At 41.3% G+C, this 18,893-nt stretch overlaps 1 protein-coding gene across 3 annotated transcripts in view; it reads right to left on the bottom strand.

Moving 5' to 3' along the window:
• ANO9 (anoctamin 9) overlaps positions 1-18,893 on the bottom strand; it is a 69,177-nt gene that overhangs the window by 35,422 nt on the left and 14,862 nt on the right. For 2 of the 3 annotated variants that reach the window (XM_081313009.1, XM_081313008.1), the window contains exons 3-7: positions 5,116-5,232; positions 4,648-4,799; positions 3,812-3,864; positions 1,938-1,996; positions 1,456-1,538 (exon numbers count right to left, since the gene is read on the bottom strand). In XM_081313009.1, coding sequence (XP_081169135.1) covers positions 1,456-1,538; positions 1,938-1,996; positions 3,812-3,864; positions 4,648-4,799; positions 5,116-5,232 — 464 coding nt within the window. Of the gene's footprint in view, positions 1-1,455; positions 1,539-1,937; positions 1,997-3,811; positions 3,881-4,647; positions 4,800-5,115; positions 5,233-18,893 lie in introns of those variants that run through there. The other variant, XM_081313010.1, reaches the window with a different exon arrangement.

Below are 18,893 nucleotides of genomic sequence, written 5' to 3'. Positions count from 1 at the left end.
CCGTGGCTTTGGGGTGAGCTATCACCAATATGCGGATGAGACCCAGCTGTTCATCTCCACCCATAGCCAACCCAGTGATGCCCTTGACGTGATGTCCCAGTGCCTGGAGATGATGTGGGTCTGGATGGGAAGGAACAGGCTCAGGCTTAACCCCTCCAAGACCGAGTGGCTGTGGATACCGGCATCTCGTATGGTTCAACAGGTTCCATCTCTTTTGATGGGGGGGGAGGCACTGCCCCCCTCAGAAAGGGCCCGCAACTTGGGTGTCCTCCTGGATTCACGGCTTAATTTGGAAGATCATCTAATGGCCGTGACCAGGGGGGCCTTTGCACAGGTTCGCCTAGTGCACCAGTTGTGCCCCTTTCTGGACCGAGATGCCCTATGCATGGTTACCTGTGCCCTCATCACTTCTCGTCTTGATTACTGCAATGGTCTTTACATGGGGCTGCCCTTGAAGTGCACCCGGAAGCTTCAGCTGGTGCAAAATGCGGCCACACAGGTGCTTATGGGAGTATCTCGATACTCCCATGTTACACCACTCCTCCGCAAACTGCATTGGCTTCTGGTTACCCTCCGAGTGCGATTCAAGGTGCTGGTAATAACCTTTAAAGCCCTACATGGCTTAGGCCCAGGTACTTGCGAGACCACCTGCTGCCATTATCAACCTCCCATCGGCCGGTTTGCTCCCACAGAGTCGGCCTCCTCAGGGTGCCATCAGCCAGGCAATGCCGTCTGGCGAACCCCAGGGGGAGAGCCTTCTCTGTGGGCGCGCTGACCCTCTGGAATGAACTGCCTCCGGAGCTGCGAACAGCCCGACCTTCGGTCTTTCCGCTGTGACCTGAAGACTTGGTTATTCCAACAAGCGGGTCTGGACTGACTATGTTTTTTAAATTTGGCTTTTATTGAGTTAAATTGTCATGTATCTATTACATTTACTGTTTAATTCTTTTTTAAATTTTGTATTCCATGTTTCTTAATTTTTTTGTTGTGAGCTGCCCTGAGTCCTTAGGGAGAAGGGCGGCATATAAATTCAATAAATCTAATCTAATCTAATCTATTATTATTATTAGATTGCACTGAACTTTGGTGAAATCCAGTAATTCAATTTCCAAGTACTAGATTATTAAAATATGTTCAAAAATTGAGCAACACTGGCAAGATCTGTAGCAGGGTTTAATCTTCAGATCAGACAGTGAAATATCAACGAACCATCTCTTCTTCAAGAGAAGCAGATTGTTAACTGAAATGCAGGACATCATTTCAGTTTGTGACAGCATGATCTCAATTCAGAATGAAAAAAGGAATACCATTTAAATCTTATTTAAATGTTCCTTTCCTTTAGATAAGGAAATAGAACACAAAAAGCTATATGAATTAACATGGTGATGTTTTTATTGTAGTAAGGTCATATATCAAAGCATATTCATCAGTGTTTCTAAATCCTCTGTCCCTTACCTGATTTCTCCAATTGGTTGCCTACAGAAGAGATCTCTCCATTGAGCCCAATTCATTTTCAGAAATCCACCCAAATTTTCTCTCTAGACAAAATAATGCAATTAAATATGTTAAAACTGAAAGGTGATATATTCTATAAACAATTTTTCAGCCCTGAGCAATAAACACTTACAAGATGCTGAATAGATAGGTATACAGTATACGGACACAGTTGTCAAACAAAGCTTTTCTTCTACAGGTTATATTAATGCATTGCAACTGTACTTTCTGACATTTATTTTAGCCTCCTCTTCTAATTAAACACTTTCCTTACCACCACCACCACCATCCCTAATACACAGAGGTAATGTATAATGGTGTATCTCTCTGGATCCAGGAATCAAGGTAAAGACTCAACTCCCTTCCTCAACCTAAGTTCACAACTGCTATTTAATTTAACATCTGTATTCATCAGTTTTAGGTTGGCATTCAGGCTTCCTCACCTCGTGTAAAGGAAATGCAGTTTCAAACACTTTCTTCTTTATCAGGTCACGAAGCTTCTCTAATAGCAGAAGAGAAAGAAGATCAAGACCTTTCTGCCCCCCCCCCCCCAAAAGTGCAGTTCTGCCAGAGTATTTCTTTCAAATACAAAGGCTTGCAGGCAAGGGTCTCCTTGAAGCATATGTATCTCAAAGCAGCATGCATATATAGTAGAATGTACATGTCAATTAAGGCTAATTCTTCTCTAGTTTCTGTTACTCATTCATTTTGATAAACATTCTTCCTTCTAGAGCTACAGCAGCACTGTAGCTAAATAAACAATTCACAAAAATAGATTAAACTGAAATACAATACACCAGCCTTTTCTAGGGCAACTACAAGACATCATGACTATCAGATTGTTTGTAGATCGTTTTAACATTTTTAATTTTGGACCTAAACAGCTTGAAATAAAATATTGCCTCCTGGTCATTTGACAGCTAATTCCATGGTAATGATTTGGTTTGCTTGGGATGGCGTAAATTATTTGTCAATTCTCAGGTGATGACAAAAGAAATTACTTTTACCCAAATGGGGCTGTTGAGTCAGCTGCAGGTGTAGCTATGTCTGGAAAAAGCAGACTGGATTACGTGATATGTGCCTCAGTGAGAGAAACTGGATTACTGCAAAACAAACCATTTAAATCTGCCTTTGAAAAAAGCTCAGGAGCTTCCGATGATTTAAAAGACAGTTGGCACCAACTTTAAAAACAGGTTAATATGACCTGCATTCTAGCTCTTGTTTCCTGAATATTCTCAGGTGTAATTAACCTGTCTTCAGTACTAAAGCCCTAAATCAGAGGATGGAGAACCTGCAATCCACAGATGACAAATCACCACTCCTGTTGCCCTCAGTCATTAGTTCTGCTGATTGGGAGGGAGTGATGAGAATTGTGGTCCACAAAAACAGGAAATGTCAGGTAGGGGAAGGTGGCTTCAACAATGAATGCAGGAATTTATTTATTTGATTGATATTCTGTCTTTTGTACAGTTGCTCAGGATGGCATATATAGTGTACCCTCCTCCTGTTTGCTTCAACAGAGGGAGGGAGGGCTGAAAGAGACTGAACTGGCCCAAAATCACTCAGGGAGCTTTCATGGCTAAGGGGGGAACTACAGCCTGGCTCTCCCTGTTCCTAGTGTAATATCTTAACTATTACATCACACTAGCTCCCTAGATAGGTGACCTCTTTGGCGTCTCTTTTTGCCCCAGAACCTCTCTTAAAAATAACCAAACAAGTAAATTTGTGTATATGTGTGTGTGTTTGGTTTTCCCCCTCCTCAGAAACAAAACTGATCCAGGCCCCCTCCACAGGAGCTGCAACAAAGAAATAACACAAGAGAAAGAACATAGGGAGTGATTGGGCTATCAAATCTGCACCACAAAGATTTGAACAATCATTAGATGACAGTCCAAGACTTTTGCACAGTGTACAAAATGTTTCCTGTAATAAAGCACAAGCTATTTCTGAGTGGAACTTGAACCTTGGTCATCCTACAAACATCATCACACTTCCTCCAATCCACCACATTGCAAATACAAATGAAACATTGGGTCCTAAGAGCATCAGATTGTTTGTCTGAAGTGACACTGCTAAAAAAAACAAAGTTTTTTTTCCAGTTCATCACATCATTACTACTCATCGGAAAGATGGGTCAGCTTGCAGGTATGGTTACATGTAATAACGGATGAAGCCTCCCCACAGTGGGGTGTGCCTCACTGTGAACAGTAAAATTGACTGATGTTCAGAGCTGCATTTGCAAAAAGGACACTGCAAAGTGAAAATGAAATACAAATGAATTATATTTACACTAATAAAGAAAAAGATATTTTCATACCTTTGGTATTTGGAATTTCTGTGTTTTGCAGGATAAAGCTCACAATACGTATCCTAAAACATACAAGAACTGAGAAACAGCAATGCTAGTGTAAACTCTTCAGGGACAGGAATAAATACAACTGTTGTTGTCCATGATAGAAAAGTATTTTGTTTTCCCTGATATGGAGCTGTTAAGCTGTTAGCTTTTATCCTGAAAGCTTTTATCCTTCTATCCCTAACTGTGATCCTACTTTATCCTACTTTATGCCGTTTAGAGAAACAAGAACAAATAGATCCATTTCTGAGAATTAGGCAAAAGAGGCAATAGCTCACCAGGGCATAGCCAGTGAAGAAGCTGCAGGATTGACCTCCCTACTTCACTGAAATTTTTGGTCTGGTTTGTTTGCTTTGTTTTAAAAAGCATCCAGTTCTTTCTCTGTATTCTACACAGTAATCTATATACTGTAGCTGCTCAGTAGGCACTACAATTAATTTTAGTTTCCACGTACTATCTAGTAAGTGCAAATGCCTTAACAAAAATCTATTACTTAAAGTTATCTTCAAATGAATAGTGTTGATATCTTTGCAGTTTCAAAATGGCTTAAAAAGTCACTCTCCGCCAATCCTTACCCCTCAGCTACAATTAGAAGCTTTCAGTTAAAAGCAATATTCTCTATACCAATCCAAACATTTTTTCAAAACAATTTTTCCATTAATTTATGACCTCATGACTTGTTAATCACTTGAGCTTCGCTTGAGCACAAACTGTATGCACCAGTTGCCCCCAGTGGTGGCAGATTCTGTAAAGAACTGAGACTGGGACTAAATGGATGGGTGGATGGATGGATACTTTACCTTGTTGACGTGATTGCTGACTGTTGGTAATCTAATTGCTCTGGAAGCAGATCCCCCAATTCATTATCAGAATTATTCAGAAGCCACTGGTATTTTCGGAAGATTCCACTTGGTGCATGAACTCCATAAAAGAGCTTTTGGTCCTGAATTGGCTAACAATTTGATAGAAAAATAAATGATACAAATGTTTATAAGACAACAGTCTAGGAGGAATCCTCAATTCTCATACTTGTGTACTGATGCAAAAGCGTTATGACCATGCTCGAGAAAAAGCCTGTTAGGCAAATTACATCCACTGCATCAAAGCATGAGTTTGTTGTGTTGTCAGTGAGCTACCCAACATCAGCTCCATCCTGAGCAAGGAAAGCTGTGGTCCTCTTGTAAACAAGAGCATGTCAAACCAGCATGTCAGCTTGATATTCAGGAATGTCGGGTCAGCTTTGGAGAGGGAAGGGATGTTAGTCCTACCTTGATAATGAACCCTTTCTTGTGCAGTTCTCCCAGAAACTTCTTTTTCATGCGATCCTTCACACTGTTCCTCTTGTGATCATCACAAACTAGGACAAAGTCCCATTTACTAGGGAACTGGTCAGAGAAAAACAATCAATTGCATCCACTAGTAGAAAATCAATAAGTGGTTTTCCTTGTCTCACAGAAGGAAACAATCATAATACTATATTCAATATATATGCTGCCCAACCCCCAGAGACTAACTGTGTGTGTATAATATATTATGCATACATTGCACATATATAATAAATAAAGTCCCTCTGAGAAAGACAGGTGGTTTCAAAATTTGATGAAGAAATAAATAAAATAAAATAAACAAAGAAACAATAATCTAATTTTTCCTTTTTAAATAACACTGGAAAGCACCTTCCCTCTAGAATTCAGTCTCCAAAATACTTCCCTAATACTTCTGTTTTGTATTTCTGACCACATGATTTCATTAATCAATTCCACATGTAAAAAAACCCCCTATAATTCATTTTCTTTCCAAGGTTTAATTCATCAACACATCATGCTAAATATAGTTGGCCTTCATCACTCCTTGATGAACAAAGCTAACAGAAACTTAGTAAGTTTATTTATTTATTTATTTATTATTTAAATTTATATACCGCCCTATTCCCGTAGGACTCAGGGTGGTTTACAGGGAAAATTAAAATACATAGTATACAAAATTAAAATCAATTAAAACTATTAATTAAATTACAGTCCCTGAAGTTAAACTAAAACCCAATTAAATTAAATTAAATTAAAACCCCTCAGTCTGGGCCAAACAGCTCAAAGAACCAGGTTTTCAAGTCCCGGCGAAATGAGCGAAGGTCGGGGGCAGTCCTGAGTTTCGTGGGAAGTTGGTTCCATAGGGCCGGTGCACCCACAGAGAACGCTCTTCCCCTGGGAATAACCCGCTGGCATTCCTTAACCGGCGGTACCCTGAGAAGGCCCTCCCTGTGGGAGCGCACAGGACGATGGGAAGTTGATGCCGGCAGCAGGTGTTCCCTTAGATAATCCGGACCCAAGCCATTTAGGGCTTTATAGGTCATTACCAGCACCTTGAATCTCACCCGGAGGGCAACCGGAAGCCAATGCAGCTCACGGAGAAGAGGTGTTACACGGGAGTATCGGGAAACTCCCATAACAACTTGCGCGGCTGCATTCTGGGAACCAACTTTCAACTTTCCGCTGACTTGATTATGGCTGATCGCCCTCCAGCAGTCAGTGGTGGGACTAGCCTATTCAGCCTCCAGAGGGTTAGGGTGGGACCACTGGCTGAAGATCAGCCGTAATCAAGTCAGCAGAAAGTTGGAAGTTGCTCCCACTTCTACTAGTTTTTTGCCCTTGGTTATTCTGTTTCTTTGTTTAGGTGAGGAAATACCTCTGAAATGATAACCCAACAGTTCACAGGTTGTCTAGTTTTGTAGCCCATTCTCTCCTTGCAAATCATTTTTCCTTCCATCAGTTTCATACATTGATTCATTGACAGAAACAAGTTCTTCCACAGTTGTTTTTTCCCACTTTTTATTTGGAGAAACATGTATTCCTTTGAGCAGGCCACATACTATTCACAGCTTTTCTATCAACATTTCCACTTTTTTAAAAAAAACAACACCTGGCTCTGTCCATTTTTCCATCTTTAGTAAACATCCTACTAAGTTCTTGCAGAAACAACTATTAGTTCTATTTATTTGTGATTCCCTCTCTATGATTTGTGGACTTCAACATCCAGAATTCCTGAGCCAACATGGCTAGCTCAAACATTCTGTGAGTTGAAGTCCACAAGTCATAAAAGGCCATTATTCCCCACCCCTGATCTAGAGTATCAGAATGCTACCAGAGGACAAGTGGTGACATATACAGTAACTCCCAAATGTCAGAGCAAGATGTCCTTCTGCCTTGCCCTGGGCCATTGCCACTTTCACTAATGGAAGAAAAAAGAGGCACAGGGTCTGAATTACTGAGGAGCTTATTGCTGACTTGATTTAGATGTTAGTGGGTCAGCTTTTGACTATGCCTCAAAGAAAGAAGAAGCACTATGATTTAAAACATGTTAAAGCAGATTGAATTAGAATACATAATTAGTCTCACTAGCTTAGAATCAGCCAAGCCCTGAGGTTTCCAAACTCAAAAGAAAGAAAAAAAGAGAGAAAGAAAGAAAGAAAGAAAGAAAGAAAGAAAGAAAGGAAGGAAGGAAGGAAGGAAGGAAGGAAGGAAGGAAGGAAGGAAGGAAGGAAGGAAAGAAAGAAAGAAAGAAAGAAAGAAAGAAAGAAAGAAAGAAAGAAAGAAAGAAAGAAAGAAAGAAGGAAGGAAGGAAGGAAGGAAGGAAGGAAGGAAAGAAAGAAAGGAAGGAAGGAAGGAAGAAAGGAAGGAAGGAAAGAAAGAAAGAAAGAAGGAAGGAAGGAAGGAAGGAAGGAAGGAAGGAAGGAAGGAAGGAAGGAAGGAAGGAGGGAGGGAAAGAAAGAAAGAAAGAAAGAAAGAAAGAAAGAAAGAAAGAAAGAAAGAAAGAAAGAAAGAAAGAAAGAAAGAAAGAAAGAAAGAAAGAAAGAAAGAAAGAAAGAAAGAAAGAAAGAAAGATCATCAACCAAACAATAACTTTTTGGGTGGTGTATGAAAATAATCTTGTGAAAATTCAGCGCACTGAATAAACATACAATGACAACCAATACAAGGAAGAAACTGAAAAAAAAGTGAAAGGAGAATGGAATTATTCTAGAAGATAATATCTAATCAAACAATTTGAATACACATATCCATAACTGATTACATTTTATATAATCAAAATATAATACTTCATTACAATATGTATTCTTATTCAAATTCTAAAGAGTTTCCATGGAATAACTCTCAAAGGAGCGTGTATAGATTACAAGTAAGTCTATTTCTGATGTCAGAAAAGTCATTTCTGTCTAGTTTCCCACCCACCTTCTCGAGATATCTTCATTTCTCCCAAATATCTATATTACTGGTTTCCAATCAGAACCATTTATCAAAGCTTTCTAACTGTCACCTTTCTTATTCTTTCTTCTTTGCTATTCTGCAACTGCAAAATATTTTGAAATGCATTTCTTTTATTGAAGTTTTTTCTCTCTTCATTTTTTTCCCCTTCAAAAAAGGCTGCTAGAAAAGATCACTGGAAAGTGAAACATTTCTTCTCCATCCATTTATTTAAATAATCCATCCTTCCATCTGTCTTGTGTCACTTTATTGCTACATTTCTTCTTCCACATGAGGAACCCTAGCTCCTTTCAGAAAGAAAATGAATGTTCTAAAAAAGCTACATCAGTGGTGGTGAACCTATGGCACGTGTGCCAGAGGAGGCACTCGGAACCCTCTCTGTGGGCACACACGCCTCACTCTTTGGCTACTTTTTTCAGGAAAAAGCCATTTCTCAAGCCCCTTCCTAGCCAAAACAAGCCTCCAGAGTGAGCGCTCTGTTTTTAGCTTTGAATTATATCAAATCTGACACCAGAAACAGACTAACATATGACCTGAGTGCTGCATGTGTTGCTCTCAAACTTACAAAGTATAAACCAAGGTTAGACAAATTATCAGCATACATAGAACAGCAAAAATCGCGTTAATTGTTCAAAAGCATGCCAAATGCAAACTTTTACCTTTCAGTAAAAAGTTGTTTGTATCATTGAAAGCTTTGTTATTGTGTTTTTCTTTTAAGACAAAAGATGTTAATGTATGAGTTGTTTTTTCTAAACTAAAACCTCAGTTTTCAGATTAAATTGTCGTGTTGGCACTTTGTGATAAATAAGTGATTTTGGGTTGCAGTTTGGGCATTCGGTCTCTAAAAGGTTCACCATCACTGAGCTACATGATGTTGCTTCTCAACCTTGAGCGTTATATTCCTCCAGATCATATTTTCTTCACTAAAGATTCTTACTGGGAAGGGTATTTAGGAGAGAGACAAAACCTGTAAGATGGTGAACAGAACAACACCACACACATATACAAAAGGGGCTGTTGTGTCAGTAGTTAATAAATGAGTGGTTTCTGTGAAGCGGGAAGCACGGTTGCAATTATTGGTTGATGTTTAAACGGCGGGAAATTCCGGGCTGGGGATTGGCTACAGTTCAAGCGTTCCGGAGTATATAAGCTGAAGTTTAACTGACAGTTGACAGTTGACATATGTGTATTAATAAACGTTCTTACTGTGAAACCTCACTGAGTCACTCGTCTGTCCGAACTTAACAAGTGGCGACGAAGGTGGGATTGACGGCGGACTAGTGAAGGAGCGGCGATAATCAGATGCGCGTAAGGCGGTAAAATTTAAAACACAGTCAACCGTCGGCGGCCGCGGCGGAATTTAAGAAACCTCCGAATGGCGCAAGTAGGCTCTTTGAAAGAGTTCTATCCAAACTACCCAGAGGATTGGGAAGAATACGTTGGCCAAGTTGAAGGGTTTTTGCTCGTTAACGGCATTACCGATGACCGGAAGAAGGCTGCCGCTCTATTGACCATCAGTGGCACACCCGTTTACCGGGTTGCCGTCGGCCTGTGCCAACCAATGCCGGTATCCAGTGTCTCGTACGCTGATTTACTGGCTAAACTAAAAGTGCACTTTACGCCAAAGAGATCTGAACTGTTTTGGAGGCGTATATTTGAAAAGCGCAATCAGAGACCCGGCGAGTCCATCACGAAATTCGTCGCAGCGGTCAGAGAGGCAGCTTTGCGCTGCAAATATGATAATCTCGAGATCAGAATTCGAGACAGAGTAGTGCTGGGCTTGCGTGATGAACAATTACAAAATCGAATTATTGCTAAGCCCACCGGCGATTTACAAGAAGTCCTCGACGAATTACTAACTTACGAATCTACGGGAAGTGGAATTCGAGACCCCCCCCCCCGCAGTAGCATGGGCGCTTCAGCCGAAATAAATCTGGAAAGCCATGTGGACTGCGGGGAGGTGGACCAACAATGGGAAGCCGACATAGCCGAAGTCGCCAGAAGATTCGGAAAAATGCCGGCAAGACCCTCTCGCAACGAAGCACCAGAACCGGGACGCAGATTCCAGACAACAGCACCGCAAAGGCAACCGAGGGACAACCCGACCAGACCGCGTGACACAGACACCAGATGTGGAAGCTGCGGTGGCAACCATCCCAGAGCAACTTGCCGATTCCGTTCCGCAAAATGCAGGATGTGCGGTAAAACAGGCCACATCCAGGCCATTTGCCGTAGCCGACCCCGCGACAATCGCCTCCATGAAATCGACATTTGGGCCAAAGGTAAGGTAACCCCCTACTGTCGTGGCATTGAGACCCCCAGACCTTTGGCACGGAACCCCAACCGCAGGGAGGTGGCGCGAGTCAACCACATAGGGAACCCAAAAATTAATCATATTCTGAGATCTAAATTAAAAATTGTAGTCCATTTGCAAGGAATTCCCTGCAAAATGGAAGTGGATTCTGGGGCCTCAGTATCAATAATTTCTAGTGAAACTCTTAAACATATTGAGCTTAGTAGTGGCCGTAGAATTCCACTTAATTCGACTAAGATACAATTAGCTGATTTCCAAAAAACCCCAATACATATTAAAGGGAAAGTTACCATTAAAGTTAAATATAAAGGATTTAATGGCTTCTTAGACTTATTAGTCACCGAAGGCCAGAGGACTAGTTTAGTTGGCCTTAACTGGTTCCCAGCCCTAGGAATTTGGGTTGGGGGAATAAATACTATTAATACTAAGACCCTCAAGTCTGTCTGCGATGAGTTCGCAGACGTATTTGATGGGTCTTTAGGTAAATATAAAGGGCCCCCTATTAATTTTAATTTAGACCCTGCAGTAAAACCCATTAGGCTTAAGGCCCGACGGGTGCCTTTTGCCCTTAAGCAAAAAATTGAGGCCAAGCTCGATAAGCTTGTAGGCCAAGGCGTACTAGAACCGGTCGAGGGAGGCTTGTGGGAGACACCAATCGTCACACCCCTAAAACCTAATGGGGATGTGAGGATTTGTGCCGATTATAAAGCCACCCTGAACCTAGGAATGAGAAAGCATGCTTACCCGGTCCCGACGGTGAAGCAGGTCCTCGCGACGATCCAGGACGGCGCCATCTTTGCCAAGCTTGACTTGGCGCAGGCGTATTTGCAACTCACTGTTTCCAGGGAAGCTGCTGAAGCTCAAACAATTGTTACCCACAAGGGGGCGTTCCGAGTCCACAGATTGCAATTTGGTATTGCAGCAGCTCCAGGCATCTTCCAGGAGGTGATGGAGAGAACATTAAAGGGCATACCTGGTGTATGCCCTTACTTTGATGATGTCCTGATTGCTGGTAAAACTGAAGAAATATTAGCTGATCGTCTGGAACAGGTACTGGGAAAATTTAGAGAGGCAGGACTTAAATTAAAAAAGGAGAAATGTTTTATTGGAGTTAAATCCACTGAATTCTTAGGGTTTAGAATTGATGAAAAGGGAATACACCCTACTGCAGAAAAAATTAGAGCAATTAAATTAGCACCTGAGCCTAAAAATAAGGCTGAGTTACAAGCCTTTTTAGGGTTAGTTAACTTTTATCACACATTCTTGCCACACAAAGCTGCTATTGCTGAACCATTACATAGGTTGTTAGACAGGAAAAACCCCTTGGCAGTGGCAAGAAAAACATAGAATTAGCTTTCAAACCTTAAAGGATATTCTATCTAGCCAATCCACGGTTACACATTTTATAGAAAACAAACCAATCTATTTAGCGTGTGATGCTTCACCTTATGGTGTAGGCGCTGTCATCAGCCACATGGATAATCAGGGCCATCAAAAACCAATTGCATATTATTCCAGGACGCTCACCAAAGCTGAACGGAATTATGCACAAATAGACAGAGAAGCGTTAGCCATAGTGGCAGGGGTTAAAAAGTTCCATGATTACCTTTATGGTAGGAACTTTACCATATTCACTGACCACAAACCATTACTGGGACTGTTTACAACAGATAAACAGACACCCCAGATAATGTCGCCCAGGATGCTTAGGTGGTCAATTTTCCTGTCAGCATATTCTTTTTCCTTGAAACATAGACCTGGCAAAGAAATGGGCCATGCAGATGCCCTTAGCAGACTACCATTAAACGACACGGAGGATGACCCTGCGCCAGTAGGACAAATTCTGTCTTTACAAGAAATACCTGAATGCCCTTTAACAGCAAGAGACATTGCTGAGGCCACTAAAAAAGACCTAATCCTCAATAGAATTACAACATGGGTACAAGGTGGATGGCCAATTAAGAATCCTGACTCTAATTTCACTCCATATTTTAGGAGAAAAGATGAATTATCATCTCATCTGGGGTGCATTTTGTGGGGTAACCGAGTTGTCATTCCAGAACATCACAGGAATACTGTAATTGCTGAATTACATGAGGGTCACCCAGGGATTGTCCGCATGAAGGCTTTAGCGAGAAGTCACTTGTGGTGGCCTGGGTTAGACAAGGCAATTGAAGAGTGCGTATCTGGGTGTTATCAGTGTCAGCGCTCTAGGCCAGAACAGGCACACGCGCATACCCATAAATGGGAGATGGCCAGGAACCCTTGGTCCCGTATACATATTGATTTTGCGGGGCCATTTCAAGGCATAACATTCTTAGTGGTGGTAGACAGTTTCTCCCGGTGGTTGGAGGTTGTGCCTGTTACCACTATGTCATCTGCTAAAACAATTCAGGTTTTGAGGGGCCTCTTTGCCACCCATGGGTTACCTGATGTGATTGTATCTGATAATGGGCCCCAATTCACCTCTGCTGAATTTCAGGATTTCCTCAAGGCCAATTGGATTAGGCATGCGACGTCGGCACCCTTTCACCCCTCCACCAATGGCTTGGCTGAACGCAACGTCAGAACCACAAAAGACGCTTTGAAGAGGATCATTCGTGGCGATTGGCACCAGAGACTTGCCAAGTTCTTGCTGGCTCAGCACACAACCCCCTGCACAGCTACCGGCAAAAGCCCAGCTGAAATGAGGTGGGGCAGAAGACTAACCACTAAATTGGACAGGTTACACCCTGACAGATTGCACACAACTGCTGAACCCGACATACCAAACCGGTCTCTCAACATTGGAGACTTAGTTTGGGCCAGGAACTACGGACTTGGGGACAAATGGGTTCCAGGGGTAGTCACTGACATAACAGGGCCCTTATCTTATACCATTGAGGGGGAAGGGAATAGAGTATTCAAAAGACATATTGACCAATTAAGGAAGAGAGCAACCGAAAATGTGTTAGACAAGGCGGGTCAGAATGATCAATTGTGCAACTCTACGTTTAGGCATAACCAGTCTGATACTACTGTTGTTGAGGAGGGAGTGGGAACTCAACCCAGGTTAGCAGAAACAATTCCACAACAAGGTCAATTCGATTGGGAGTTGTTTCCAATGGAAAGACCAGCTGTGCCTGCACAGCAACAACAGCAACAACAACAACAACAACAACAACAACAATTATCAGATAGAGCATTATCAGAGCCAGTGTCCCAAACATCTAGGCCCATAACTAGCAGCCAGTCTGCAAACACAACTGTAAGTTGCAAGGTCAATAGATATCCTTCAAGGGTTCACAAGCCTCCAAAATATTTGAAAGATTACGTTAATAAATAACATCATCTGGGGGGGAAGGGGTGTTGTGTCAGTAGTTAATAAATGAGTGGTTTCTGTGAAGCGGGAAGCACGGTTGCAATTATTGGTTGATGTTTAAACGGCGGGAAATTCCGGGCTGGGGATTGGCTACAGTTCAAGCGTTCCGGAGTATATAAGCTGAAGTTTAACTGACAGTTGACAGTTGACATATGTGTATTAATAAACGTTCTTACTGTGAAACCTCACTGAGTCACTCGTCTGTCCGAACTTAACAGGGGCAGACTTCCTTAATGCTCCTTCCATCTTGCAGATTTTGAACCCCCCTGCCAGCAGTTCATCCATTCCTAATAATTAGTTCCTCTTTTTCAATGCAAAATAAAATATCAGTAAAATCAGTAAAATATCAGTGCAGCATGAGAATGTCAAGCAAACTAAGCCAACATGATAGTTCAAAATATTTAATGAAGCATTGAATAGATTAATTGAACCTATGCAAGTCCTGCTCATACCTTTTTTAAAATTCAAACAGCCAATACATAGAAATCCCTGAAGAAATGATAAAAATCATTCTGACATTGTTTTGCTTTATTTTTAAAAATCCAAAAAATACTTAATTTAAAAAATTATTTTTACGATGATGCTATATTTATTGAAATAGAACATTCAGTATACCATCATTTTTATTGACATTCAGTGGATTTTCTTGTTTATCAAAAAAGTGCAATAATGGTCTCATTTTGATAGATGAACTGCTAAAGAAGAAATAAATATCTTATGGATGATGTATAGCACTCAAAGATCCAAGAATTGCCCGTAAGAGTGGAAATTTTTGTCTGACAGCTATTCTTTTTGGGGAAAAAATGTAATATAGTTCTTGCTACATAGGATTTCTTTGCAAAATGTCAAAAAAGTGAACATTCCCTTGATTTTTATAAGAATTAGTGGGTTCACGTATGATCAACTAAGATATGGTACTATATGTAAGTAATTAAAAAGCCTTTATTTAATGGCAAAATACTCTTTGGTTAGATTTCTTACATTTATGCTGAGGCTTTTCAGCCATTTTTAAAAGCCACAAAGAGTATCAAGCTAAAAAGTAAAGATTTCTGCAGCCAAGCTTGATTCCTAATGACAATTACATTTGGGTAGTTTTCATAGCAACATTATAAAAATGATTGTCATTTTTTAAAAATAGATAACTATTATTTTATGGATATCTTAACACTTAGAAGGTTTATGATGTGAGGTTTATTTAGGGATTTTTTTAAAAAATGAAAAATTGGGGAAGTATTTTTTATTTTTATTTTTTCCCCTTGGGTAATAGTATCTTGAGCTAATTCTTTCTGGGGAAAACAAATGAATTTGAATTTTAAAATAATAATTCCAAAGGATACAGTGCTAAATCTAGATGAAACTTATAATTATCTGAGGAAGTATTGGTGCTACCAATCAAATGCATTGCATAGATATTGCTTCTTTTTCCTCAATATCTTAAGGGAGTTTTCTTGGTAAGGAAAAAATGGAAACATGGATTACCAATTAAGGGTATGTTCCAGCTGGAAGATCAGTGCCCTATAAAATTCTGTGAGTGATTCTCGAAATCTATCCAAGGTTAATGGTAGTGTAAAAATAGCCCATAAATTGGTTCTTTAAACTTGTTTAATCAAGGTATTTATACAGGAGAGACAACATCCAGTAATTTCAATATATCTGAAACTTGAGAAAGAATTAATCACTGCCCGAAGCTATGACCTTTGTGATTTCTGACTTATCTTTAAGATGGAATGTACAGCCATTCAAGGCCCAGGTAAAAGTAAAGGTATTTTTCTAAAGCACCAGAAGGCAAGACAAGAAACAATGGATGGAAACTGGAACCTGGAATTAAGGAGAAATTTCCTAACAGTGAGGACAATTAACCAGTGGAACAGCTAGCCTTCAGATGTTCTGGGTGCTTCATTATTGGAGATTTTTAAGAAGAGGCTGGACGGTCACTTGTCTGAAATGATATATGTTCTCCTAATTGAGCAGGGGTTTGGACTAGAACACCTTCAAGGTCCCTTCCAGCTTTATTCTGACTGAATTCTCTATTCTGATTGAATTAAAGATGGTGTTCAGATAGCTGCAGAATTCCAAGTTCTCTAACACAATTGATGTAGCAGACAATGCCTGAACACCCTCATCATTAACAAATCCAGATGAATTCCCTTAGCTCAGGGGTGTCAAACTGCCAGCCCATGGGCTGGATGCGTCATCTAGAAGCCGCACCCACCCCATTGCCGGCAATGGTGAAAATGCTCCGATACGTTGCGCGACGTCACATGACATTACGAGTTTGACATGTCTGCCTTAGCTCTAAGCCTTTTTATTCTTTTCCACTGAACAAACATTTGGAAATAAACTATGTAAAGAGGATCCAGAATCTGATGGTACAATAACTTTTCCCAACCAGGAATAAGTGTGTGTGTGTTGTTGTTGTTGTTGTTTTTTTGGGGGGAGGGGAGATGGCAAAACAAAGAAAGAATTTGAAATTATATCTGATCAGGCTTGTGTCTTCAGAGAAAAAAAATCCTGAAAAATGTCCTCATGCATCCCTATGGGAGAGGCAGTTGTAGTGGTCCAGAATGTTAGCAATTGCTCCAGTCTAAAGCCCCATCCCTTGACCCTTCTTTCACATATCCTAAAGTGGAGCATTGGCAATCTGCCCTGTACTTCTCAGTACACACATACACACAAATATATGACCTGAGGTGGTAAATTCTCTGCGAATGGTTGGATGCAGGATTTGATTGTGCCATGTGTCCGACTATTCATACTTCCTGTAGTTGTGTAAGTTTTATACATGTTTTGTATCTTGAATGCTAAGCTAAGGTTTCTGTTATTTATTGTTTGCCATGTAACTTCCATTGTATGATATGTGTGTAAGTGTTATCTACATTCTGCCGGCGGATAACACCCAGGGGGAGGGCCTTCTCAGTGGGTGCACCTGCCCTTTGGAACCAGCTGCCCGTGGAGCTTAGGACTGCCCCTGACCTTCGGTCATTCCGCTGGGACCTGAAGACCTGGCTCTTTGAGCTTTCCGGCCCAGGCTGAGAGGTTTTTGTGTTTTTTTTTCCAGGGATCAAATTTAATTATTTTAACTGTTTTTAACTCTTGTATTGTATTGATGTTTTTAAATACTTTGTAAACCGCCCTGAGTCCTACGGGAAAAGGGTGGTATATAAATTCAATAAACTTAAACTTAAACTTATATTCTACCTTCATTGTCTTCCCTTGTCTACCATCCTTGAATGGGGAAGGGGGTTTATACTTCTGTGTTTATATCACCCTTGGTTTGATCTCATGATGATTCATTTGCCCCAACAGGGCTGCACTTGTGCATGTGTACGTCTAAGTATCTATAAAATTCCCCTTTGCCAATTAGAAAGTTTCTGTCCTGCTCCTGCACCTGCACAGCCACTTCAGGCACACTGTTCTGCTTCTCAGAGAAGGCTGACACGTCATGAGGCCAGCATAGTTTTGCTTTCTAGAATGAGTGTGCTGGCTTGGTACCTTGTGCAATCTTTCAGGGAAAAGAGCCACACCTAGGAAAGGAGAAACTGAGATTAGATCAGAATGCCTTGGCTGAGGAATTCTGGGAGGAATTCTGGGAGTTGAAGTCCACAAGTCATAACAGAGCCACGTTTGAAGACCCCTGGCCTTGGCTCTGGTTGAGTTGCCTTACTGGTAGCACTCAGGAGAAACTATTGCTGTGAGCATAGAGGACATTGAGGGAGAGCACCAGTGTCTACATTCTGCATTCTAGCAAAGGGGAAGGAACTGCAGCTCCCTCATTTTGCTTGCAGTTCTCCAGAAGTCATGACTTACACTTTGAGAATTCCTAGTTGAGGAGAGGTTTGTCTAGTAAGCCTTGTAAAGATAAGCCATGATATAACCACCCTGCCATTATATAGTGTACAATGTGTAATTCTGGGTTGAATAAGATGTTAACCTTTTTTCAAAGATGGAAATTCTACCAAGTTAGTGCATTCAGACAGTTTGCCTGCTAACCCTCGCATTAACAAATCTTAACACATACTTATTTCTTTCCATTTCCCACATATTTTACTTACAGGGTTAGGTTTAACATCCCTCCCATAACCTGAAGTACCTCCTGGATAAAATTAATGACTATAATCTGAGAATGTGCCAAAAAACCCTGGTTTTACAGGTAGAAAGTAAATCTGAAACAGCAAATTGTAGATTTTTTTGCACATAAGAAAACTGAATACTCCTCAGATCTTCATTAAAGGACTTCCCATGAATACCATCATTCATTGTGTTGTGTACTGGGTTCGTTGCACAGGAATGGACGAGGCAAGTGAGTTCAGCAAAGACCATGGTTTATTGCTTGCAGGATCTGAACTAGAAAACAGGGCTGCAGATGCAGCAATTTATACCCTGGCCCCTAGGTGGCGGCCAATAGGTTTGAAGCAACCTATTGCCACCCTAGGGGCAACCAACTGGTTGTCTGAGAAGCTGGGAGCCGTTAGCTAGCTTCCCTGCTCAAACAGCCTTCCAGCAATTACCACGTGGTGTTCCCCCAACAAAGCAAGCCCAATACATTACACCCCTCCCCCCTAGAACGAACATTATAGCAACAACAGAAGTAATTACAGCAATACAATTTACAAAGGGTTAACAATGGTGTGAAAACTGGTTTCCTCTTAGCAGCTCAATAAGGCACTTACAACATCCTAGCTTCATTGTTCAGACAATCTTGTAGGTCAGCAGGCAGTGCAAGAGGTACATACAACATTATAGCTTTATTATTTCAGGACATAATCTTGCAGATAAGCAGGTTTGCGAGCCCTTGTGGAATGCCTGGGGGACCCAGGCACTTCCTGGCCTACCAGCTTGCCCGCCGGGCTGGGTAGACCAGTGTCTCTCAGTTCAAGCGGTTCAGGATGGCTCGGTGCTCTCTGGCTGGCCTTTCCAGGTTGGCCCACCCCAGAGTCAGTTTGTTCAGCAGAGTTAGCATAGCGGCTGTATAACTCAGGTTGGCTTTCTCCGTCAGGGGACCCATGTTGCACTTCCAGGCTTCCCTCCTCTATGGCCAACTCCCCATTGCTTTTGCTGTTTAAGCCTTCAGAGTCTATGCATGGATCCACCTGGCTGCCAGTTTGCGACCCC

Source organism: Vipera berus, assembly GCF_964194415.1.
Source record: "Vipera berus genome assembly, chromosome: 1".
Classification (NCBI taxonomy): domain Eukaryota; kingdom Metazoa; phylum Chordata; class Lepidosauria; order Squamata; family Viperidae; genus Vipera; species Vipera berus.
The sequence above is the reverse complement of the archived record's forward strand: the minus strand, read 5'-3'. Positions and strand labels throughout refer to the sequence as shown.